Here is a 26,762-nt window from a genome sequence, read left to right on the forward strand (position 1 = left end):
AACCTTTGTGAACTGTGGTCAACAGGTCTTCGTCCATCAGTCAATGCGATGTACAAAAATTCAAAATAAATGCAGGTCATCACCAGCCTTGGATCTAACATCCTTGATTATTTGATGGGTTTTTGAACATTCCGTCAGTATAGGTCCATATCATGTTCCATATGCCTCAGCCTTCTGGGTGGAGTGAAAAGAAATGTCCCTGTATACAGGATTACCCTTGTCAGATGTATCCCGTCAGCCACACCCCAAGACTTTATGTCACCTTATGTGGTTTATTTTGCGCATCCATGTACAACTGTAAACCTATTTTTCCCGTGTATGCTATCACAATAGCACACTCAGTTGGTATGTATAAAAGTCTTCTTGGCATCATGAAACAAGAATTTCCAAAAGAAAATTTTAGTTGCAATAAAAAAATCACATTTGTCATAACTTGAATACCCTTTGGTAAAGTGCTTGACATTTTCAGTGTCAATTATATTTAACAAATCATAAAGATTTTTCTTTGACAAACAAACGTCAAACCATCAGACAAGTTAGATAGCATTATAACTTTAAAAGCCCTCATTTCTGAGGTGTCAGCGCATGGATTGCTCAAGACCGATCAATCGCCCCTCATAAAATAGAGTTGACTCGTGGATTTCAACTTCTTTCTTCAGTCATTTCAGTAGATGCTGGTTCCTTTATCAAGCAAATGATCAACAAATGGGCAGGACATTTTTATAGCTAAGAGTTACATTTTCCAAGATGAACGAACACAACAAATAAACAAAGGTGACATTGTGACAAAAGGTTTTTCTATAACAACATGGTGGTTGACTGCAGTGTGTGTCCACTATGTCATTCCTAGTTGTTGATCACTTGCCTGATAAATGTTCTGGCTTCAGTCCATAAACGACGCATTGAAATTACATGGGCATCACATATTAGAATGATTTTATTCCAGTTTGGATTTGGTTTTGTTTGGCTAAGCCAAGACATTGGTAACTTGCAATATTTCATGACAGATTTTAAACGAAGACTGCCTCACTCAATATTGGCACTTTTCCCTGACATCATCAACGAAATGCAATTACTACTCACAGTTCAAGTCATTACTAGATGTGGAATCATATATTACTTGTGATATGTCTTCTTACCAACGTAGAATTATAGCCATGTTTCAGTGTAATAATTTCAGACTTGCTGTTGAACTGGGGCGTCACAACAACATCTCACTTTATGAACGTGTCTGCACTTTCTGTTTTTGAAGGGACATGACCATGTTGAAGATGAATTCCATGTTCTTATGATTTGTGATCAGTATTCTAGAGCAAGAAGAAACTCTTTTCCCAAGCGTCTCGTTACCCCTCCCTCTATTGAGAATTTTATAAGACTTATGTCAGCTGAAAACGAACAAATTATAAAAAGCTTAGATTCTACCCCGGAATCTTCACGGATTAATTGGACGTCAACACTGATACCACTGGTAGAGTCAACCAAAAAGTACAGATGACGAAATGCAATAAAAGATGTTTTATTAAAACTGTGTAAAGTGATAAAATGTACAGAATATGTGTGCACATTGACTCATGGAATGACAATGGTTCCAAAGATACATGTGTAAATAATTTTCAGCGATTACACAACACACTGTGTTAATAGCTATGGCACTGAACGTAATACATGTGCACATAGGTGCAGCGCTTACCATAATACAGTGTTCACACTGACACAGTACTGAAGAACCATCGATGTGTACATCGTACAGCGCCAAACAGTAAACATTGTACACATAGGCACAACATTGAAAAGCAGACAATGCACATAGGCACAACACTCACGAAAAGACAATTTACGCATGGACACAGCCCCGATGAGTAGACATAGGCACATTATTGAACAGCAGACAATATGTACATAGAGCTGAGAAGCAGACATTGTACACGTAGGCGTGGAGCTGAGAAGCAGATATTGTACACATAGGCAAGGCTCAGGACAGCAGACATTGTGCACGCAGGCATGGCGCTGAGAAGCAGATATTGTACACGTAGGTATAGCATAGAACAGCAGATATTGTACACGTAGGTGTAGAGCTGAGAAGCAGACATTGTAAACGTAAGCATAGCTGAAAAGCAGATATTGTACATGTACGCATAGCGCTGAGAAGCAGATATTGTACACACAGGCAAGGCTCAGGACAGCAGACATTGTACAGGTAGGCATAGCGCTGAGAAGCAGACATTGTACACGTAGGCGTAGAGCTGAGAAGCAGACATTGTACACATAGGCGTAGAGCTGAGAAGCAGATATTGTACACATAGGCAAGGCTCAGGACAGCAGACATTGTACAGGTAGGCATAGCGCTGAGAAGCAGACATTGTACACGTAGGCATAGAGCTGAAAACCAGACTCATCATCGTCCATACTTTACCAGACTTTTTAAACTACGTTCCCCCAATACTCATGAAAACAAAAGTGTTATATTAGCTGGTTTTAACCAAGGAATCAAGCAACAGCCTGCTTCTAGCGAGGAAAACCACGAGTCCTGTGACCAACGAGTGCTCACTCAAACGGCAACGTGTCACCACAGCACTGCATCCCGGCCCAATGTAATCATGGGTGATGGAGGAACGTGGTGTGTACAGACATACCTCGGAAGTAGTGACGATGTGTACTCGAGGGCACATTACATTGTGCAAGAAGTGAACAGCTGAACAAGTACGTCGTCATCGTGTACTTATAGGCACAGCACTGAACATTACATGGCGCACGAGATGTACAGCTGAATATTACACTGTACGAGGTGCACAGCTGAACATGTACGTCGTCATCGTGTACTTATAGGCACAGCACTGAACATTACATGGTGCACGAGGGGTACAACTGAACATTTACATCAACACTGAACAGGACAGCACTGAAAAGCTAGGCACATAGACATAAGCACAACCGTAACATGTATAGGCTGCATACAGGCCATGTCTCTCCAACGCTTCTACCAAACAAGGCCTTGTGAGAGGACTGTTACACAGCCTCGGTGCTATTCTGCTCGAACTGGACAAAGCAGACTTCTACGGCTCACCCTGCTGTCATTGTCACCTAACCAAGTAATGTCACCATTCAAACACTAACTCAACCATGATACTTTCTGAAGACCAGTGTCTTTGTTTGGAACATTGGGTCAGGTCATATAATCTTGTCCGAATCATTTTCTCAAGACTACCGCTAAAAGTGAATTATATCAATCTGTCAAATATATCAATTTGTTCAGTCAATTCAAAACAATTATTTCGAGGAATTGTGTTCACTATAACATCATTTTCCAAATTGACTGAATTTAGACACTGACTGTATTAGACCTGGCCACAATTGTGAACATTGTAAAGTGTACAGGTAGGTGTTCAGTAACATGATGGTATGTACATTGTAAAGGAAGCTGATGTAAAGAACTGACCATGTCTTTAGAGAGAGTGAGTGAGTTGGACTAAAACCTGTTCCCTCTATTTCTTTGAAAAAGTTCCCCCAAAACACAGACATAGAACAAGCCTAGAATTACACAATTTTCATTTCAAAAAGTGATAAATTATCAGGTAAATGCAGTAATTCTAATGTATCATGTATTTAAAACGAAACATTGCGCTCCTGTTCTGAAAAAAATGTGCACATGAATCCCACACGTCCCATCCACCTCACCCCTCCTGAAGACAACAGCCAGACCTTTTTGAAACACAGCCATCAACTCCTGTACTGAAATATGGACACGACCCTCTTGGCCCGGTTGTGACAAACCCTCATTAATTAATGGGTTCGTTAAACACTAATGGTGCATTAAATTGGAAAAGTTTCATTTGATAAAGGTGGCAATAAAATGGGTAATACAAAGCCATCATATAACTGTCATTAACTAGTGATAATTTAAGCGTAAAATTTATGTCATTAAGTTACAGTATTCCCATACAATTTACCATAATTCCATGGTGCATTAAATTGGAAAAGTTTCATTTGATAAAGGTGGCAATAAAATGGGTAATACAAAGCCATCATATAACTGTCATTAACTAGTGATAATTTAAGCGTAAAATTTATGTCATTAAGTTACAGTATTCCCATACAATTTACCATAATTCCATTTTAGCAAACAACACTTTCTCCTTCCTGTTGTCAGACAGTCGGCATGAGTGATGTCAGTACTCTGGACTGTGGGTTAGTCATAAACACAAAAGTATAACTTCGGACGTTCATTTTGTGATGTACATCACATGTTTCGGGGGCAAAACACATAAGAAAACAGGTTTTGTCTCGATCACACCCTTTTATCTATGTATGAGCTCCTATTGATATGCATGGTTGGTTTGATGATGGTGCCCACAAACCTTCAGTAAGTTAATGGCCTGTATGTACGGATTGGGTCACTAAAAGTTTGATATGACAAAATTTAATGCCCCTTTAGTTAATTGGGGTTTTAGACTTCTTAATCAAGTTTTCATACAACTGGTCCTCATCTATAGCCTCACTTAACACCTCTTCTCACAGACCGCCCATTCATTTACCATGCAGTCTATGTTAGTTTCTCACATTACAGTGAGATGGCCTCCCTTTTTACAGGGAATAAATTTGATAATTGAAATTGATGACAAACTTTACGGCCAAGTAAAGAATTATTGTTTGATAGAATAGCAAGTTCCTCCCCCCAGTCATTTCAGTTAATACTGCTGTCTTTAAGAGTAGACCAACCATTGGCGTTACGTCTACTGTCTGAGTAGACCAACTGTTTCAGATAGGACTATTCCATATACCTCTATATAGAATACAAACTAGACATGTACAGAGACATAAAAAAAGCTGTGTGCATAGACTTTGTGCTGACTCGGACGTTTAGTGACAGCAAGGCCACAATATAGCATCTCAACCTAAGTTTGTACAATTCTTGACTTCATGACTGTCACACACTACAAATCATTCACGCATTCAAAAATAATTTGCATATCACAAACGGTGCTAAATTGTGACTCTATGAGCATGTTTGTATAAACAACATATTCAATAGTACTAAGTTGCTGTGTCAATCATTGTGAGCATGGCACAACATATTCAATAGTACTAAGTTGCTGTGTCAATCATTGTGAGCATGGCACAACATATTCAATAGTACTAAGTTGCTGTGTCAATCATTGTGAGCATGGTACAACATATTCAATGGTACTAAATCAATCAATAAATCATTGTGACCAATGGTCATGAGCTCAGACCAAAAGAGATGAAATTACTATTGGAATGTACCACAAATAATATAAAATAATTCCAATTTAAGCTATTCAGGTTTTGATACATTGAAACTTTTAGGTTTTGGTAAATCTGACCTTCTGACAAGGATAATTTATCAAATTTAGACGAAACACATCAATTTAATTAATCCATTAACAAAGAGTGACTAGATGTTGGATCAAATGTTGCAAATTCAGTCATTTTTCCATATGGTTTTTGAGAGGACGTTTGAGGTGGTCCCACACTTCTGTCCTAGGTGACAGGCTTGATATGTACACTAACTATATACACTAACTCTACATACTCACTCATCTCTGCACATTAAGGCTTCATAACAACATTCTCAGCATTAATAGCATAATTACATGAATATTCCATTGCATGGTGTATATATACATCTATATAGCACATCTGATAAATATACTTGTATATCACATCTTTACGACTAGGATAAACACAGTAGAAGAAAACACATTGTATGCTTTAAGAATGCTTCCAATAGCATTTCAGTTACATGATGGGGTGGAAAGCGTTATGTGAGGCACGGAGTAGACTTTAATGTGAAACCTGTGAGAGCATGCAGGTCATGTATCACAATCAGGTTCATCTCGGAACTAGGATCCTGGCAACAAAGGGACACAACTCTGCACATGGAGTTGCTGCCCCTTTGACCACATGGCACCGATATCTACAATGCTTGACAGGAAAACACAATAAAACAACGTATCATGAGTCTTACACAATCTGTTTCTTATTTAACATTTTTCATTTTGATCAAGCAGAAACAATAAAACAACTGTTTCTCTTGCAATACATTATAACCCTTTAAAAAATTTGCTACCCCAAATTAATCAAGTTTCAAAACAGAACAATATACTTCTATACGGAGGTGTTTTTACTGAAGAAGTGATGCTTTACTGATGGTGTTTTTTACCATGATGACACTTTTAAAAATATACCAGCAATATCGCAGCTAGGGACAGTGAAAATGAACATCACAATTTGTGTCTATTGAACAATTGAGCCCAGTGATGAGTATGAAGAGCCATACCATAAACACAAGACTAACCAACTGACCTTTTACCCTTATTACCATGGTTACAAGAGAGACTGGAAGCCAGAAGTAATTGTCTGTTTACAATAACAGTTTTTAACACTCTACTGTACATTCATAAATTAACAAAATTGCAACACAGATTTTAAATAATATTGCATACGATCAGAAGCTATATGAAAAAAAAGCATCCAAAATATGAAGAAATACTTCTTTGGTGTATTTAATGTAACAAAATATACTGAAATGTAAAGCACTTGTTATATAAAATGTGTCATAATGCTGAGATAAAAAAGACATTCCCATATCTTATAATTCTCTTGCAGAAAGAACAGCAACAGATGAATACTCCTCAAAAGAAGTTAAAGAACACCTGATTCTTTCATATTACTACCATGACAGATTAACAGTAGTAATGTGACAACATGGCGTGTTCCTTAACTTATTTTGAGTGGTACATGATGTAATGAAACTGGACACATGTTTATGTCAGTCTTTCTGAACAATTTACATCTTCCCGAGGCAAGAGAGTTAACTGACTCTAAAAGTCCAGTTTCCATCCTTGCCGAACTAGGCTGGAATTACTGGGCTCGATCATAGCGCCACCAGTGGCTATTACCAGTTATGTCCCCTCTAAGCCTCTCCTATGGACCAATCAGATTCCACCTCTCATATCACTTGCGTTTTCTTCACACAAAATGGTGGCGCCAAGGCAGAATGATCTGATCGATAATCAAGATCTAAATTGTGATAAAACGGGTCTTACATCGCGAAATGCATCAAATTACGTGAGCACCTTGATTAAAAACATGAAAAGATTTGGAAAATATCTGCTGACAACGAGTTGGCGGTGCACATGCTTTGCAAATCCTGCAATCGACCGAAATCTGCATGACAGTTTACGAACCAGATTTTGATTTCGGTGCACGATATTGTTTGGACTATGCATAGACTCGTTAGTCCAGCCAAAATGTAACTCCATAAAACCAGCCTAGTTCGGCAAGGGTGGAAACTGGACTTTTATAGTCAGTTTACTCTCTTGCCTCGGGAAGATGAACAATTTATTGCACAACAGATTTTTATAAACGTTGCCATACTTCATCCCAACTTATATATTATACAACAGAAGTTCACAAAAACAAATCTGGAATAAAGTAATGAAATTTGAAGCATCTTTAGTCGAGTATTCAAAAGTAACCATTTATGTGTGGGCTCAGCCGTCAAAATTCAATTTTGTTTGAGAAATACAACATGAATCGTCTTGATATGGATGTCTGTAGATGACCAAGGTTGATATCCAACAGGTTCTGTGTGACGAGAATGTAAAGTCTTCAACCATCAACACAGGAAACAATCTTTTCATACTTCTGTTTAAATAATTCCACAATTCAATTGACTATCAGATACCTATTTCCATGCCTAAGAAGACCATCACCAATTGATCAAGCACTGAGATATGAACTTCATGCCAGCAAGCAAACACATCTGTTGCCATCAATCATCCTTCTCGATCCTTGTATAATACCAGTAAATCCGGGGGCACGGGTGGCCCAGTCGTCCTAGGCGTCGCGATTCGCTGTGCAGAGTTGCGCCCCTTCGGCACGCCAGAAACCTATGATTGTGGGTTCAAATCCCGGTTCGCCCCGATTATGTTTCTAGGTTTGTCAGCACCATACCGGTGCTCGTGGGTTTCACCGAATACTGTTAAAAGCAGCGTAAAACCCAACTCACTCACTCACTCACCAGTAAATTGATACATGTGAATAATAATATAGCACGAGGATAAAACCACTGTCCTAGGTCTGATGATCTGGGGCAGGGTACCCGTGTCCAATATTCCATTGTATTAGGTCTGCAGATCTATGATTGGGAACATGTGCACAATAATCCATTGTCCCAGGTCTGTAGGTCAGTGATTGGGAACATGTGCACAATAATCCATTGTCCCAGGTCTGAAGGTCAGTGATTGGGAACATGTGCACAAAAATCCATTGTCCTTGGTGTGAAGGTCTGTGATTGGGAACATGTGCACAAAAATCCATTGTCCCAGGTCTGTAGGTCAGTGATTGGGAACATGTGCACAAAAATCCATTGTCCCAGGTCTGAAGGTCAGTGATTGGGAACATGTGCACAAAAATCTATTGTCCCAGGTCTGAAGGTCAGTGATTGGGAACATGTGCACAAAAATCCATTGTCCCAGGTCTGAAGGTCAGTGATTGGGAACATGTGCACAAAAATCTATTGTCCCGGGTCTGAAGGTCAGTGATTGGGAACATGTGCACAAAAATCCATTGTCCTTGGTGTGAAGGTCAGTGATTGGGAACATGTGCACAAAAATCCATTGTCCCAGGTCTGAAGGTCAGTGATTGGGAACATGTGCACAAAAATCCATTGTCCTCTGTGTGAAGATCTGTGATTGGCAACATGTGCACAAAAACCTGGTCCACATGGCCAATGATCTTGAGAACTGTGGGCTGATGTCTGGTGACTCATTTCAAGACTTCTGATATGAACAATACAAGCTTGCTCAACAAAGCATTACAGCAAAACAAAGTCAGCAAACAGGTAGGAATGACACTTCTCTTACACTTCATCACTTCAAAGTTTCCCAAAGGCAAAGCTAGCATACATTATGGCAAATTGCACCCCAAAAGTAACTATTCCTGAACACCATAGATGTCTGAGACATGCATCTCTATCTTGGTTACAATACATACATCAGCTATTTCCTATGTCCCTATCACCTACCACACTGGATGTTCTGTTGAAGTGGACATCCATCAGTAACCCTGAATTTGATCAGTGTCTTAAAAACAGAATCTCCCTGCTGATCGATGAATCATTCATTAACCAAATTGTATAATGTATGTCCATATTCAACAACCAGTATGACCAATATTATGAACAAACAATACAGTGTATTGTCTTATAGTTAACCACCTGAAATTGGCCCCGACAGTTTTTCAATCCCAAAGAAATCATGTATTTCTAACATCAAACTGGTGCTTATTATACAAAGATAATGAGCATGGTCATCAGACTCTTGTTTCAACGTCAATAAAAACATGATAAGAAAGTAACAAAAACTGCCCTCTAAGTTATTTCATAATAATCTCCTGAATATATACCGGGGAATAACAACAATTATGATTCTCAATTTCAACAGGGCCTTATCTACTTCTTCGCATCTTACACTTGGCAAATTACCCTCCGAAAATCTATAAAACAAAACTGGCATGGCCTTCCTACTGGAAAAATGACGTGATGAACACAAGACTATGTGACCTCAAGATGATCCTGATAAAGCAAACACGAGCAACACTCCATAAATAAATCATCAGCTGAGCTCGTACCCAAAAGAAATAGAGAACATCACCCGAGTATCTTCAAAGGTAAAAAATGATAAAGATTCAAATATCCGAGTCTAGTTGAGGATATTTTTACTTTGATCAATGCGTCGTGGGATATTTGAGCTTCGAAGACACGAAGGTGAGATTCTATTAATCATCCAAAGTCATTCTTCCAACTTTTACTGTGTGTAAACTAGGGCTGGCTTAGAAGATTGATAATCGGAATTATCATTGATGGAAAGAAACATTAACAATCCTCGATATGAAATCGATGTCATTGAAAATAACTGATACAAACTATTGTGATGAAATAAAGTTTAGATTTAACGAAACAGACTTGTGATTGTCAATTATTTCAATCGTTGAAGTCAGAAAGCACCTGTTTTGGTTGTATCTCAAATGTCCACAAAGTTATCCATGCATATATGTGTCACTGCTCACCAGTGGCATGAAATATGTTGATTTCTTTCGGGACTTTCTTGCATATTTGTTGAAAGTTATTTCTCTGCTATTTATCGATAATTAGTCAATATTTTGTTTATCGATCTGTAGGATCCATATCGACAGCCAGCCCCATTGTAAACAGTAAAAAGCTGTGTCTTGAGTGCAGGGGTCCGGAAATTGTCATATGCGCCGGACGTATGTTTTCCATATATATCTAAAATGATATTTTTATTATTAATTGTCCGGTGAATTAAACAATATAAATTGAAACAATTCATAATTCATTATTTTATGAATACGTAGATCTAACAACTTGTAATGTGTGTGAAAAGTCGTACTAAAATACGCTATTTGAAGGGGGCGTGGTCTAAATGCAAATGTCCGATTGGGATTTTAAATTTTCTGGACCCCTGCTTGAGTGTAGATAGTAAAGCTACAGCATCAGTGGCACAACGATTAGAGATTAGAAGATATGGCTTGATCTCACCCAAGCGATATCTCCTGTGGAGTTCATGGATGAAAACGGCTATCCCCCACAAGCTCATATTATACCATATTCCTGTCCTTTATGCAGAAGTCAGGCACCCTCCTCAATTATATTATTATATACGAGAACTGAGTATTCTTCAACATGAAAACATATATCAGTAGCACTGTTAATATATCACATTTGTTCGTAAGCCCATGTATATGTAGGTCTGACCACCAGCAGTTAGTGCAGAGGTGGTAGATGACCACTGTGACGGAGACGTCGAGTGTCACAGCGCGGTCCTCTCATTGTAAACTACGATGGCTTCGTTGTGTATGAGTGAGTCAGTGTCATCGGATGCTATCGCTAGGTTACCGCTGCTCCTCATGATGGCAATGGCAGCAGCACTCTCGCTGCGCATCCTATTCTTTCGCTGACTCTTCTCCGTCTGAAAGAATGAAGTCAGTAGAACTCTAAAGACGGCCTCTGTGACAGACTATAATTGTGGCACAAATTGATAAACCCATTGTCCTGTGAAGATTCCAGGATAGAATTGGTCTTCAGTAACCCATGCTTGTCGTAAGAGGCAACCAACGGGATCGGGTGGTCATGCTCGCTGACTTGGTTGATGCGAGTCATCGTATCCCAATTGCATAGATCGAATCTGAACAAGACAATCCATTAATCCATGCAATTGAGATATGGATATGCAATCAACCAAAGCACCGAGTCTGACCCTCCAACCCATAGCCTCTTGTGACAAGCAGAGGTTGCTCGGGACCAATATTCTTACCTGGAATCCACATACATGTATTTGTAACAGGATCATTTATATGTTTGTTAGTTGTAGCAAAATTCCAGCTATATGATGGTAGTCTGTAAATAATCGAGTCTGGACCAGTGATTGACATCATGAGCATTGACATGTGCAATTGGGATACAATGATATGCATCAACCAAGTCAGCGACGTGCATTCACGTGTACGTGTGTGTGTGTGGCTGCTTGTACTAGTCTGGACTGATGCCGATTTATAGTGCTAGCACACTGAGATACCATGCCGCAGTTTAACATGAATACCCCACTCAGACACAGTATACTGACTCCGAGCCGACCAGTCCTTGTTTTAGCCCCTTATTGCCGAGCGCCAGGCAGGGTAACAACAAGTAGCATCTTTTAACGTCTTTTGGTATGACGTGGCCGGATCGAACCCCAGACCTTCCGCTCTCCGGGCGGACGCTCTACCATTAGACCACTGAGGCGGTCTCCAGCTTAGGACATGAAAGTGTCATGTGACAAGGACAACTCTCCTCACCTCTGAATACACCTGGTCTGCTGTCATTGATGGAACACCATGCCGGGGGAGCGTCGCCGACATACGCTCATCAAAATAGGACGGGTTCTCAAAGCCTGAACCTGAACAAAATTTGTAAATTAAAATTAGGAAATGAAAATAATCCTGTCATGAAACTGAATATGATTTCAGAGACTGTCCCCAATTACGAGAATAAACTTCATCTACTCAGCATCAATATACAGGGATTGAATGTTATTTTATGCCAGACATCATAACAGTTCAATCACAACAATATCCCAGGAAACAATTAAGTTTGGGACAGACATACCAGAGGTTGAAAGCATGAACATGATGCATGCCATGACAGACAGATTAGTTTTCATTCAGTATTTGGGTGGTCGGGTAGCCTAGTGGTTAAAGCGTTCGCTCGTCACGCCGAAGGCCAGGTTCGATTCCCATCATGGGTACAATGTGGGAAGCCCATTTCTGGTGTCTCCCGCCGTGATATTGCTGGAATATTGCTTAAAGCGGCGTAAAACCATACTCACTCACTCATTCAGTATTTTGGCCTTGTGGTCCTGAGTACAATTAAATGAATAGAATATAGTTGAAGGACATTTGCTAAATTAACAACTCTTAGAAATCTTACAGAAAATGTGTTACGATGACACACTATCAACCCAGTCACCAACCCTGATGACCCAATAATTTAGGCACCTCTCACCAATTCTGACCCGGAATCACCACAGAGATGACGTTATATCATCACCAACAAAAGAAACTCGAATACAACACATGGTGTAAATTTATGAAGAATTACTCATATTCAAGAAATATTACATTTTTCGATGCACAAATGAACATACTCTTATGTTGTGAGAACCGACAGTCAAAAACACATCACTTGAGACATCATAGATCCATTACTCAAGACGCACCATTTGTCTTGTGCAGGATTAGCGTGTAAAGTTTGGAAATCACGTGCAGAATATTGTGATAAGAATAAGGACACAGTGGCAACACTTGACTGATTATTAGTTTTGTCATTAAGTAGTATACATTGGAAACATTTCTCCTTAACATAGGCATTTCTCCATATGTTTCTATGATTCGCTTTTCTTTTGGCAGTGAATACTGTGAAACTAATGCGTCTCCAAAAGAATGCGACCACTGGCCCCTAGCCAAAAATGCGACTCAATATGAATGTGACACCCACCTCCTCTCAAGCATCAGTGGATTTATGTATAAAAGAAATGTCTTCTGTCATTTTTTCAGAAGAATCCACACCGTAATCCATCCTTACATGAATCCAATCACACACCAAATAGCACCGCTTATTAGCACTGAGTAAAGTAAAGTTGAAATCAGTGTTGTTGAATACATAGCTGTTTGTTTTCAGGGTATGTCTAAGTTGGTATTTCTCCTATCCAAAATGGCTTATTGTTGTTATAAATGTGATGTTTAATAATGCATTTTCGCATTTGATTCACGCTCACGTTAATTTCAAGATTTACAGTGTATAAACCTGAGTCGGTGGACGCTGTACCTGAGGAGATTGCAAACACCGAGTCGCCAGAGATGCTGTTGCGTAAGCTACGGAAGAAGCTGCCTGACCTCTTGACGCCTCCAGGGGATGAAGCCGGTGGGACCTGGGAACAAAAAGGTCAATGGTGATGGAACTCGTGGATATTACCCTTGGATGAAACACACAGTTATTGGTAAGATCTCAGTCCTCCTCAATGATCCTCCTCAAAGGTTTTTTTCGACATCACCATCTCTTATCACTAACTTATCACAGAATATATTCGTGACTGTACAGCTATTTTAGGATCAAGTTAAACGAAACTATGGTAGATGATGGGTCCACGGTATTTATCATAGTTTGTTTGTTTGTTTGTTTGTTTAACACCGCACTCAGCAATATTCCACCAACTTATCAAGTCTGGACCAGACAATTCAGTGATTGACATTCTGAGCATCGATCTACGTAATTGGAATACGAAGAAATGCATCAACCAAGTCAGTTAGCCTGACCAACCGACCATGTTAGTCGCCTCTTATGACAATCATAGTTGCCTTTTACAGCAAGCATGTTGCCTGTCCATCTTCAAAGTTACCTGCCCGCATTCAGTCATCATAAATATTGAAAAGTTGCGAAATCTAAGAGACAAATCACGTCTTGATTCATTAGAAATTATGCAAACAATTACTTGAGAATCTACAAGGAGATATAATAAAACAGATCAGTAAGTAGTCTTAAAATTTTCCGCCAGACAGTAGGGCGAGTGGAGGAAAATGTCATGACGCCTGACAGAAAACTTACTAGCCACGGGCCGGCAAGCAGGCAGTTTTTTCGGACATTGTCTATATGACTGACACAATGATGATGCGACATTACTTTGAACTCACTCATGCTCAATAACTATGTGACAATCCTACTTACCACGTTTATATCTACAGAATTAATGGAGTTGGGTGACTGTGGGATGGGGTCGTGGGAGTTAAAGCTGCCATAGCGTTGCTGTATTTCCTGTGTATTGCTGTCGTCATCATTGTGTGTCGCCATGTCATCATCTCCAGTGTGGGCGGGGTCCAATATTTGTCTACAAAACAGAGAGAAACAGATGATGAACCTTCAAACTGTCTGATTGAAAGAATCATGTTTGTCTCTTTATGCCACAGTCGACAAAGTTCTATACTGTGCCAAAAAGTTTAGGATCATGAATATCTTTGGAGGCACTTTTATGAAATTGTGTGCTCAATCTTCACTACCATAAAATATCCCCGAAATGATTAATGATCCCAATGTGTTTTGTTCAGTATACGCCACACAGAGAACAACCTGTGAATAATCAAGTCGGGACCTGACAAACCTTCTCAAAATTACACTTGTCAGAGGGGTACACAAAGTACGTGATCTAGACTACCAGGTTGTCAGACTTTCATTTTTGTGGAATATTCGGTGGCTGAGTGGGTTAGATCGCTGACTTTGTGTGCTGGCAATTAGGTGCCTCACTCTGGCAGTGTGGGTTCGAATCCCGGACGGGACTCCACCCTAAAAAGTACTAATATCTGTAACTTTACTAAGAAAGTGTTATCCCAAATATAACACTGGTTACTTTTCAAACTAACCATTGCATTTTTAATGCCGCCAAGTATATTTGTCCTGCATGTGATTGTCACTTGACTATGAATTAATAATGAATTATGAAATTTCAACACAATTAATCAAATTAAAATCACATCATTTACTCCAATATGAAACCTCTCTGCTTTAGGATCTGAGGACACCGCCATAGAAGGTCGTGACAGGTGAACACTGACCAAACTTTGACCAGAGTCTGGGCCAGACAATCCAGTGATTGACATCATGAGCATCAACCCACGATGACATGCATCAACCAAGTCAGCAAGCCTGACCACCTGATCCTGTTAGTCATCTCTAACGACAAGCATAGTCTCCTTTTACGGCAAGCATGGGTTGCTGAATTTTACCCCGAATCTTCACAGGTCTATTGAGGCACAATGTACAGTCATTATGTTCATTGTGGACGTTCGGGAAAGTTTGTTTTCAAGATACAGAAATCAGGAATGTTGGTCTGAATGTTTTCCTCACTCACTCCGAAAATATAGAAGCCTTAACACTCACTGGCTCATCAGAATGTTGACCTGACACGCTATCCTCTGGAAGCGCTGTCAGAACTTTGTGTAGAGAAAAATGATGCCAGAGTAAAGATCTGATTTCAATGCAATTGAACACAATGCACATCTCACCTATCAAAGTTTCCTGATTCTCTTTTTGTGATGCGGACCCCGGACACCACGGATTTCACTGAAAGCAAACATCAAGTGATCTTTACAACAAACAATGATTACATCAAATACATCACACGGACAACCTTTCCAGGGTAGTGTTGTAGTTGGAAATTTGAATAAATTTTACCCTTTTGTAAGAAATGTTTTAAAATGAACATGTTTCATTTTATATGACTTCTTTAAAAATTCTGTCATAACTGTCCATTCCTAATGAACAGGTTCGACATTAACACATCAATGCAGATAAAGGGACACTGCTTAGAACAAAATTTTAGTTTTATCCCAGCAATAATAGTAAACTACGTTTATAACAAACACGCTTATAACATGCTGAGTGAGTGAGTATGAATATATTCCAGCAATATCACGGCGGGGGACACCAGAAATGGGCTTCACACATTGTACCCATGTCGGAAATCGAACCCGGGTCTTTGGTGTGACAAGCGAACGCTTTAACTACTAGGCTACCTGACCGCCCCTTATAACATACTGACTGATATAACAACTGCTAATTGGTCCTGGCCATTTGCTGTATATATGCTCATAACAAACGGGGGTTATAACAAACTAAAATTAGTGGTCCCTTTGAGTTGGTTATAACCGTAGTTTACTGTATATTCCACATGTCACATGTCCACATGTCAGCTTGACAGAGCACTAAGTGACTCAGCTTGTAGTTGTTTGTTGTTTAAGCTGCAGTAAGCAATATTCCAGCTATATCATGGTAAATAAATTGAGTTTGACCAGACAATACGTAACGGTTTAATACCAGTTGAATGGTACTAGCCTGAGATACCATGCCACAGTTTGACAAGGTCACCCACTCAGAAACATTATACTGACTCTGATACCTGTCAGCCAGAGTAGCAATAATGTCCCTTTTTAAAATCTTTCGGTACAACACGGACAGGATCAACCAACCACAGAGGCTCCATCCACTAGGCCACAGAGGCGGTTTTAGTGCTATTAGATAATCCTATTTTATAATCAGGATAAGCTGCATGGTGATCAGCAGATCCTGGCAGACATAACCCTGCATAGCATATTGCAGCACATCCTCCCGAGGCAAGGGAGGTAACCGACTCCAAAGAACCACTTTTCAGAACCAGGATGAAATTTCTGGGCTCTATCGTAGCGCCACCAGTAACTATTATGAGTAATGTCCCTTCCATGGCCCCCATATTGACCGATCCGATTCCACCTCTCATATCACTTGCATTTGCTTAAAACAAAATGGTGGTGCCCAGTGAAGATGATCTGATCGATAATCAAGATCTATATTGTAATAAAACAGGTCTTACTTTGCAAAGTGCATCAAATCATGTGTGCACCTTGAATAAAAGATTAGAAAATATCTGTAGATGCTAAGTTGATGGTGCACATGTTTATGCTAAGTTGATGGTACACATGTGCATATCCTGCAATCGATCGAAATCTGCACGGCAGTTTACGAACCAGATGTTGATTTGGTTACACAATTTTGATTGGACTACACAGGCTAGTTCGGCAAGGGTTGGAACTGGACTTATATAGTCAGTTAATTCCCTTGCCTCGGGAAGATGATTTCAGCAACTAAGAATAAAACCACTAGGACAACAACCTGCAATCTGCAGTGTTACCCAATCATCAAATGATTGGCTTAATGTTGCTTTTAGCAATATTCCAGCAATATAACTGCAGGGGACACCAGAAATAATCTTTGCATAGAGAACCCATGTCAGGAATCAAACCCAGCTTTCTGTGTGAGGAGCAACAGCTGTAACAATCGCCCCACTAGTCATTGAAGTTTCACACTTGTGAGTATGGTTTTTCGGCAATATTCCAGCAATATTCCAGCAATATTCCAGCAATATGATGGCGAGGTACACTAGAAATGTGCTTCACACATTGTAACCATGTGGGGAAATGAACCCAAGTCTTCGGCATGGTAAGCAAACACTTCAACCACTAGGCTACCCCACCACACATAATGACACATGAAAAATCACTCAAAAAGCTCTAGGAACATGGGAACATTCTTATAAAGGGCATGCAAGAATGTCCACCAAGCTGCAGGAATAATATCAAACAAAAAAAATAATGAGATCAAGTTTGTGACACAAAAAAAAGGTAAAAATGGTGCTGCAACTTCTAATTCATAGTTTTGGAAGCTTAACCAATGACTCAGAACAAGCAAAACCAAAATAGAGGGAACGAAGAAATCAAAACATAAACTGCAAGCTCTGCAACAAACCAAATCCAGAGATAATGGAATTTGCTGTCTACAATCTCAAATAATAATCTACAAGAACAATATGGTGGAAAGGTACCATTTACAGGACAACTAGTTAAAATGAAGCCAACATACCAACACAGAGGTGAACCCTCTGTTAAAGTACGCCTCATACGCTGCAGGAAAGAAATATCATCAATTATTATCAAATCTAGACATCTGACTGGCCGCACAACATATTGTTAAAAGTTGTGTTCAGTCAAAATATACAGTCTCTGGGATTGTTAAATATATTATTGTGCGTCCCGAGGATGCAGTACATGTATATTTAGTTCTATGTACACAACCTACATTTGAGTGTACTGGACATACAAATGTGCATCTCGTAAAACCCTGCACGCATAAAACATATTAACAATATGTGTTACATAACTTGATATCTGTATGTTTTAGTAGTTGTCAGGAAGACAGTTTTGTGACCTCAGTTGCATGATGAATAAACGAAGAATAAATGAGTGAAATACAAGCTTGTATTATCCCAGTGCTGTCTACCTGGCCAGTAGAAACCCATTCAAGTTGGTGTATGTGCAGTGTTGGAAATAGACATTGGCCCAGAGGCCTGAGGCTGACAGATTTGTGCTTGAGCTGTTAGTTTTAAATTTCAGCAGTTTATTTAAGTAATTATTTTATAAACATTATTTAAGCAATGTGATTAACATAACTTCTATATCTATATTTGTTTGTTTGTTCGTTGTTTAACGCCGCACTCAGCAATATTCCAGCTATATGACGCCGGTCTGTAAATAATCGTGTCTGGACCAGACAATCCAGTGATTGACCTCATTTGGGATATGCAATTGGGATACGATGACATGCATCAACAAGTCAGTGAGACTGACCACCCGATCCCATTAGTCGCTATAAACAGTAGGATTAGACCTTTCAAATGGTGTAGGCCAAGTACATGCAGTCACAATGATATTTTATAAGTTGAAAATGTCCTGATAAATGTATGCTTTATCTTTCACCACCGAGTCTTTGGGAACTCGGTTTAATAGCAGTAAAAGCTTCAGGTTGACTGGTTGTGTTTTGTAAATTATATTATATTATAGAGTATGTCTTCCTGTTTCAACTTAAATGTTTGGGCCTACAGTTTTTTCCACTGGGCCTACAGTTTTTTCCACTGGGCCTACAGTTTTTGAAATGTGCTGGCCCTCAAGGCTCTGAGTTTTCTCTGCTGAGTTTCAGACACTGTGTATGCGTGTATTCATGATGCTTGTCAAGTCACAGATGACAACTGAGGTGTAATTTTTGTTTTCAGCAATATTCAAACAACATAACAGCTGCCTGTAAACAATCACATCTGACCAGACAATCCAATGATTGACATTGTGAATACCAATTCACAAATTTTGGGTATGAAGATGCGAGACCGACAACCCGATCTATTGAGTTGCCTCTTACGAAGCAGGGCATGTTGATGGGCCCAGTTCTACTCTGGAATTCCCACAGGGCTACTGAGGATGGACTGGCAAGTCACCATCAATAAATGCTTGACAGTTGTTTAGTTTGTTCCAATTGTCATTAATATAGTTAACAGGAAATATCTAGCTGAACATAGGTCTAAGGATGTTCAAGATCTTTCAGTCTGTAAAAGTCCCACGGCAATTATAATGACACACACAATCCACATCACATTACACATCATCCAATGATATAACCTTCGAAATACAAAAATTGTCCTCACTGTTACTTACGTAAGCAATATGTCATATTTGCATAAAAAACAATCTCATTAAATTCATATCTTAGTTCTCGCTACCTCTAAACTAAGATCTGAGGACATCCCATTACGGGTCACCTCAGACAGACTTTGCGCGAACTTTGACCGACCAATGGAATGACCAATCAGAAGGCAGCTTTCTCGTGCTTTATGGCACTAATTTCAATTTGGCGACTACGCTTCCAAACATATTTTGACAAATTCTCGCTAACAAAATTTGAAACCTGAACAAAAAAACATTCTCGAATGGCTAATAGATGGTCTAGATTGTAAGGATTCAGTCATTAAACTCGTAACTATGGTTCGGAATACCCCATGTCAAAGTTTTTGAAATTGAATGATTAGAAATCAATTTCCGACTGTCACTTTCATAATCTGGTATGCGATGCTCTGATTGGTCGGATTAAAGGTTGTTCTGATGTGACCCCTAATGGGATTTCTTCAGATCTTTGTTTGGTTGTAGCGAAAACTAAGGTCTGATTTTAATGAGATTGCACAAAAAATCACTTGTTGATAGAGCATGGACCAGAAAAAGTATATAAAATCAAATTTGGACCAGACATTCCAGAGATTGACATTTTGATCAACGTCCATGTACGATGTCAGAGGCCGACCAGCCATTAGAATACCGTAGTCAACGTAATAGGCAGCCCAGGGTGCTCTCAAAATTAGACATAGGGAGCTCTGATTAGAATATAATTTTGGTGAGAAAAAAACCCAGAGAGTTGAAAGATTGTAAATTTTGTGGTTTATGCTTACAGCCTGAAATGATATACAAGAAAAGTTGGTGCGTATTTGGACGACAGATATATTTTCTAGAATTTAATTGCCCATAATTAAGGGTGCATATAACACACAGGTCCGTATTATACACAAATGAATAAGTCTTGTGTACATTGATCAATCGGAAGGGGTGCTAATTTGGATTGTTCACGACACAATATAACAGCAAATATCGCCGTGGGGGCTTATTAAAGCGGGGCGCGGCGCTTATCACATCGAATACGGTAAGTTGCCTCTTACAACCAGCATAGTTTCTTCAGGACTAATTCTAACCCAGAATCCCCACGAGGCACTCTTCCTCTATGAAGTAAACAAGAACTTTTGCTCTTACTGTATTGGTCCCTCCCGGCTTTGCGTTTCTTGAGGCATCTCCAGATGATGATGGCTAGGAGGACGAGGAGGAAAATCCCCCCTGTGAGAGCTCCGGCCACAATCACTGGCAGGTTTCGCCTGGAGTTCTCACCAGGGTCAGTTAACAAATTAGTAGTTGTGTTGACAGAAGCATCTGTTGATATGTCAGTAGTTGGTGGGGGAGGATCATCTGTCAGAGTCTCCGTGTCTGTTCAGGAATAAATAAGTAGCATTGATATCAACATAATAAGATTGAAATATTTGTTAGTAAACAGAGCATGGGCAAGACAGATTCTACCAGTCCCTTATACAAGTCAGCTGGCCCAATATTCTAACACGAATCTGCAAAATACTTGATTCTGATACGTATATCAGAGGTTTCAAATCTCAATAACCACCTCTGATTGAAACAGCTGATTTGAAGACTGCATCACTGCTGCATGTTCAGTGCCAAATAGAATTTAGCATCGTTAAATCTACACGTAACCTCGCTCTACATTGAAAACACAAGTGTGTTTATCTCCTAATTTCAGCTTGATAAACAACGCAAGTACAGCACCATCAACAATAATAACAACAATAAATGGCTGAAATATTCACCAGTAACTAGAGCATAAGCAATACATCAATGACTTGACCCTCAAAATAATTGAATGAATGAATGAGTGAGTTTGTTTATCTATTTCCTGTTTTACGCTGCAGTCAGAAATATTCCCCCAATTTTACTCGCACAAATCAGTGGTTGATATCATGAGCAACGTCCCATGTCATCACCTATTTTTCCCCAAGCGGTGTTGCTTAGTGAGCAATAAATAATTTAGTCTGAGCTGGCAAACCAGTGACAGAAGGTATGAGAAACTATCCAGATCATCACAGGGTTAGAAATTAACACTACCCCGCAAGCCGGGGTTAGTGAAAATTCCTATGTGCTAGCACAAATTTCCACATCACTGCACACTGAGACACAGGCCAAGACAGATGGTTTAACCATCCAGCCCCTTGTTAGTCAGCTTTTATGACATGCATGATCTATTCTAACCCATAATCCACACAAGGATTTATCTAAATCTATCTGTTTTTGAGTCCAAGGTAGATATAAATTTTGAGATCAAGAAATGGACATGGGGGTCCCCAAGAGAGTTAACTGACTTTAAAATTCCAGTTTCCATCCCTGCCAAATTAGGCTGGTATTATGGAGTTATATTTTGCCTTGACTAACGAGTCTATGTATAGTCCAATCAAAATCGTGTAAGGAAACCGAAATCCGGTTCGTCAACTATCGTTCAGATTTCAGTCGATTGCAGGATTTGCGAAGCATGTGCACCGCCAACTTGGCGTCAGCAGATATTTTCCAAATCTTTTCATGTTTTTATCAAGGTGAACAAGTGATTTGATGCACTTTGTGATGTTAGACCCATTTTATCACAAAATAGATCTTGATTATTGATCCGATCGTCTTGATTGGGTGCCGTCATGTTTTTAAAACAAATGCAAGTGATACAAGAGGTGGAATCTGATTGGTCCATAGGAGAGGCATAGAAGGGACACAAGTCGTAATAACCACTGGTGGCGCTACAATCGAGCCCAGGAATTTCAGCATAGTTCAGCAAGGGTGGAAACTGGACTTTTATAGTCAGTTAACTCCCTTGCCTCGGGAAAGTGGTGGGGGGGAGGTCCCGGGCTGGCGACTTATGTACTTCATTGGATTTTTAAGAAATGTACTGATGTCATATCAAGGCAATGATCAGAAGCCTCAGGACTGTTACAGATGGGATTTCAATGCCTGATTGAAGATAACAAACTAGTGGCACTCGGAACTTTCTTACCAGAACAGATGTGTTAGTCATGTGTAAGATGAAAGCTGAAATTGATAAATTTCTGATTTCGAACAGCTGTACTGTTTTGCGATTTGCAATGTAAATTGTTGCGCCAATTCTCAATCTATGGAAGTATGGAATATTTTGCGGCCGGCAAAACCCTAACTAGACAGTAAAAAAATCTGCAGATGATGACAACCTGTGACATGATAACCTGCAACAAACAGTTACATACATGTTGTACTGATCACAGCATACTGGATAGGCCCCTCCCCGGCAACAGTTGCCGCGGTAACCGAGACATTATAGACAGTGGCTGGCATGAGGTCAGTGATGGTGGTGTTCTGTTGGTCTGTCTGATATGATTGTCCTTGACCTTGGTGACTGACTGGTAGCCCTGGCAAGACTGTAAAAGAGACAAGTATCTAATGAAATGGGGATGTAGAGGAGAATCGCTGCCAGATTTAGCCATACTGTCGGCTTATCACAGCTGGGGACACCGAGATATGCTTAGAGTATCCACTTGGGGAACATGTACATATACTCACCAACAAAATACCATAAATACCATACATGTTGGTTAATATTTGAAGACTTACTCATATTCAAGAGATTTTAGATTGGTTCTATGCACAAATGATAAAACTGGTATGTTGTGTGAACCGACGCTCATGAACGCATCACATGTGACGTCATAGATCCATGACTCGAGATGCAGCATTTGTCTGGTGAAGGATTAGCGAATAAAGTTTGGACATATCTACAGTGTGTCACCAGTCCATACCCACCCTGCACTGTGTCCCTGGATCTCTCTACTGGTGTGTTCCCCACAACAACATATCTACAGTGTGTCACCAGCCTATACCCACCCTGCACTGTGTCCCTGGATCTCTCTACTGGTGTGTTCCCCACACCAACATATCTACAGTGTGTCACAAGCCCATACCCACCATGCACTGTGTCCCTGGATCTCTCTACTGGTGTGTTCCCCACACCAACATATCTACAGTGTGTCACAAGTCCATACCCACCATGCACTGTGTCCCCGGAGCCCTCTACTGGCATGTTCCCAACAGGGACGTATGTGACGGTGTAGTGCTGCAACTCCCCGTTCAGCACCTGTGGGGGGAGCCACCATATCAATATACTGGTGTTGGTGGCTGCATGCTCCAACTGTTCCACAGGACCTGGAACTGATGGAACAAAAACACTGATCAGCTGGCCTTGTGTCTTACAGACTATATTCCGAAATACTATGGTGATGAAACCTTTGATATGTTGCAGGCTACATTTTTAATTTTATTTCTGATTGTTAGTGGCAGTTTATTAAGGCTCTCATAAAACAAACCAATCTTCTTCCAACAATGTTTCCTGGATTCAAGACCAGAGCACTTGCCTCGGTCAATACATTGAACAGTGACAAATATTTGAAAGTCCTGAAAGACTGTTACTGTTTGAGACAGATACATTTTCAGTCAGCGCTTCAAAAAGAAATAATCTTATAGGAGGAGAAAGATAATTTAAATTTTCAACAAAGGTATATTTTTCACATTAGCATGTCTAGTGACACATTCAACCAGGCCTTTCAACAAGTCGTGTTCTATTTTCATTCAGCTGCCTGATACTCACTGTCTGGTAGCGTCTTCACTTCTACTGGTTCCGAGAACGGACCTAGCCCTGGCATAACCTGCAGAGTGTAAACAGCAGCACGAACACTGTAGTCAGTCCATGGTGTCAGCTGGCTGGAATACACACCACCATGATGTTAAAATAAATACATTCTAAAGAGTGAATTACTGTAGCTTCATGTCCAAAATCTGACAACTCAATCACAATTAAGCCTTTCCTAATTGCTTAACCCAGTTTTCATCATGCCTCGGTAGAATTTATGGTATCTCTCATCAGTTACCAAGGGATTCTGGTATCAAGAAAGTTCTTCATCCAGACAATATTTCAGAATACGCAAGTCTCTGGTTAAAGCGAGGTTGAACAACATGATAACTAGTCCCTACTAGACACATGACACAAAGACAGATCCATCTTTTGTCTTGACTTATTGCTCGGCTCGCAATAAAACTTTGGTAATTATCAAATGCTGAATTTTATTGAAAATATTCTTCATAATTTTTCCTTCAATAAGTTATTTCTTATGAATATTAGCCTTAAATAAATCCAGCATTCAAATTTTCTTATTATGCCTACTGGATCTTGCCTTCTGTAAACTTAGCAACACAACATTACTTGCCAAATAACAAATAATTTTGGACTTAGAATTAAAAGATATTTCATTCATTCCCTTTGATATGGTTGGTTAGTTGGTTGATTTGTTGTTTAACGCCACACTCAGCAATATTCCAGCTATATGAGGGCGGTCTGTAAAATAATCGAGTCTGGACCGGACAATCTAGTTATTGACATCATGAGCATCGATCCACGCAATTGGGACCAATGACAACCATCAACCAAGTCACCAAGCCTGACCACCCGATCCCGTTAGTCGCCTCTTACGACAAGCATCGTCGCCTTTTACGGCAAGCATGGGTTGCTGAAGGCCTGCCCTGTACACGCGAACTTGGCGATTGCTTGCCCAGAATGGAGCTTGAAGTTTTGAATTACAGGCCATCTGATCCATCTAGTCCCATCTAATGACCACCATAGACTGGTTGGGACCAGCTCTAGCCAGTACCCTGATGGGGTGACAGCAGTGGTTGACGGTCATCCTACTGGACCTGCCTGATATTGACGGCGGTGTCGGAGATGTTGGTGATGGTGATGTTGCTCCATGCTGTGGACGTCCCACCCTTGTGCTGCACCACACAGCCAGACAAGCCAGCGCTCCACTCCCTCACTGGGGGTACCTAGCAGTCAACATCACGTCACAATCAGGATACACTACTTGGAGTCAATTAACCAAATATTTATTGTATACTAGGGCTGTAACGATTCATCGATACTTAGGAACACAATACTTGAATCGTCCGTTTGTGAGATCGCGATGCACTATAAATAGAACAGGAACAGATAGTGTTACCTCCCGTAATAGCAGAAGTAGCATAGCGCCACCTGTAAGCATGGCAGAACACGAGGAAGTTACATTTAACTGTAACATTTATTGACAACCCCTTCATTAAAAACTGTTTTGTTCTTGTGGTTTTCTTTGTTAGAGTTTTTTAGATATATGCATGAAGAAAGAGGTTTAGAGCTGTAATTATGTGATATAATCATTCCTTACTATTTGAAGTAGTGTTTCGTGATACCATAGTATCATCAGTCCATACAGTGTTACAAACACTATCGCAAGACACCAGGCAATACTCAGCTGTCCTATATACTAACGGTACACAAAAAATTATCATTTGAGAAAACAAGTACCCTTAGAATCTACCCCCTGGGATGACCATGACCTTGGACTGGTCAGATGACATAATAACACTAGTACCGTGCAGTCTTACTAACAATCCTCCTTCTGTGACTGGAATACAAATTAAACGCCTCAGTGGACACATACTGACCTCCCAGGTGATTCCCACTCCAGTAGAAGACTTTGAAGTAACTTGTAGGTTTACAGGAATATTTGTTGGAGCTGATAAAAATAAAGGTCAGTCTGTTACAATCATATATTTCTAGACATAAGTTTTAGATTTTATGATGAGGTGAGAATGTGAGGACAAATAGTTTAACGTCACGTTTAAGATTATTGCACTCAAATAGCAACATGCATGCACGTTTGCATGGCTGCTTGTACTAGTCCGGACTTATGCTGGTTTTATAGTGCGAGACCACTGAGATACCATGCCGCAGCTTAACATGGATACCCCACTCCGAGATATAATTCAGATGTTGAGCTGGCCAGTCTTTGTCTCATCGAGCATCAGTCTGCTATACGCAATATTCCAGGCACATCAAAGTTGGACTAATCATCTTGAAGTATGTTCAACATATGTAACGTAACGTAACATATGCATGCAAAGACATTATTTTAATTTGGTCTCATTTAGAAAAATGTTTCGTCCCCTCAATAGAGGTATTATGTTTCTGGTATTCGGATTTGGCCAAAAGTGAAACAACCACGACTATGTTTTTAGTTTTTAGTTTTGACAAGCTCATTTGCTTGATTCACTAACACTAACCTACATGTTAC

General features: G+C 39.9%; 1 protein-coding gene across 1 annotated transcript in view; it reads right to left on the reverse strand.

Moving 5' to 3' along the window:
- Positions 1-1,500: 1,500 nt before the first annotated feature.
- The window catches only part of LOC139459884 (contactin-5-like), a 54,934-nt gene continuing 29,672 nt past the window's right edge, over positions 1,501-26,762 (reverse strand). Inside the window, exons 21-31 of the mRNA XM_071241598.1 lie at positions 26,134-26,204; positions 25,351-25,479; positions 24,251-24,359; positions 23,653-23,814; positions 22,857-23,027; positions 20,785-21,012; positions 15,634-15,691; positions 14,303-14,462; positions 13,406-13,508; positions 11,878-11,978; positions 1,501-11,012 (exon numbers count right to left, since the gene is read on the reverse strand). Of these exons, the coding sequence (XP_071097699.1) occupies positions 10,854-11,012; positions 11,878-11,978; positions 13,406-13,508; positions 14,303-14,462; positions 15,634-15,691; positions 20,785-21,012; positions 22,857-23,027; positions 23,653-23,814; positions 24,251-24,359; positions 25,351-25,479; positions 26,134-26,204 (1,451 nt within the window). The 3' untranslated portion in view covers positions 1,501-10,853. The remainder of the gene's footprint in view (positions 11,013-11,877; positions 11,979-13,405; positions 13,509-14,302; positions 14,463-15,633; positions 15,692-20,784; positions 21,013-22,856; positions 23,028-23,652; positions 23,815-24,250; positions 24,360-25,350; positions 25,480-26,133; positions 26,205-26,762) is intronic.

Source organism: Haliotis cracherodii, unplaced genomic scaffold (genome assembly GCF_022045235.1).
Source record: "Haliotis cracherodii isolate W230 unplaced genomic scaffold, xgHalCrac1.p SCAF_13, whole genome shotgun sequence".
NCBI lineage: Eukaryota > Metazoa > Mollusca > Gastropoda > Lepetellida > Haliotidae > Haliotis > Haliotis cracherodii.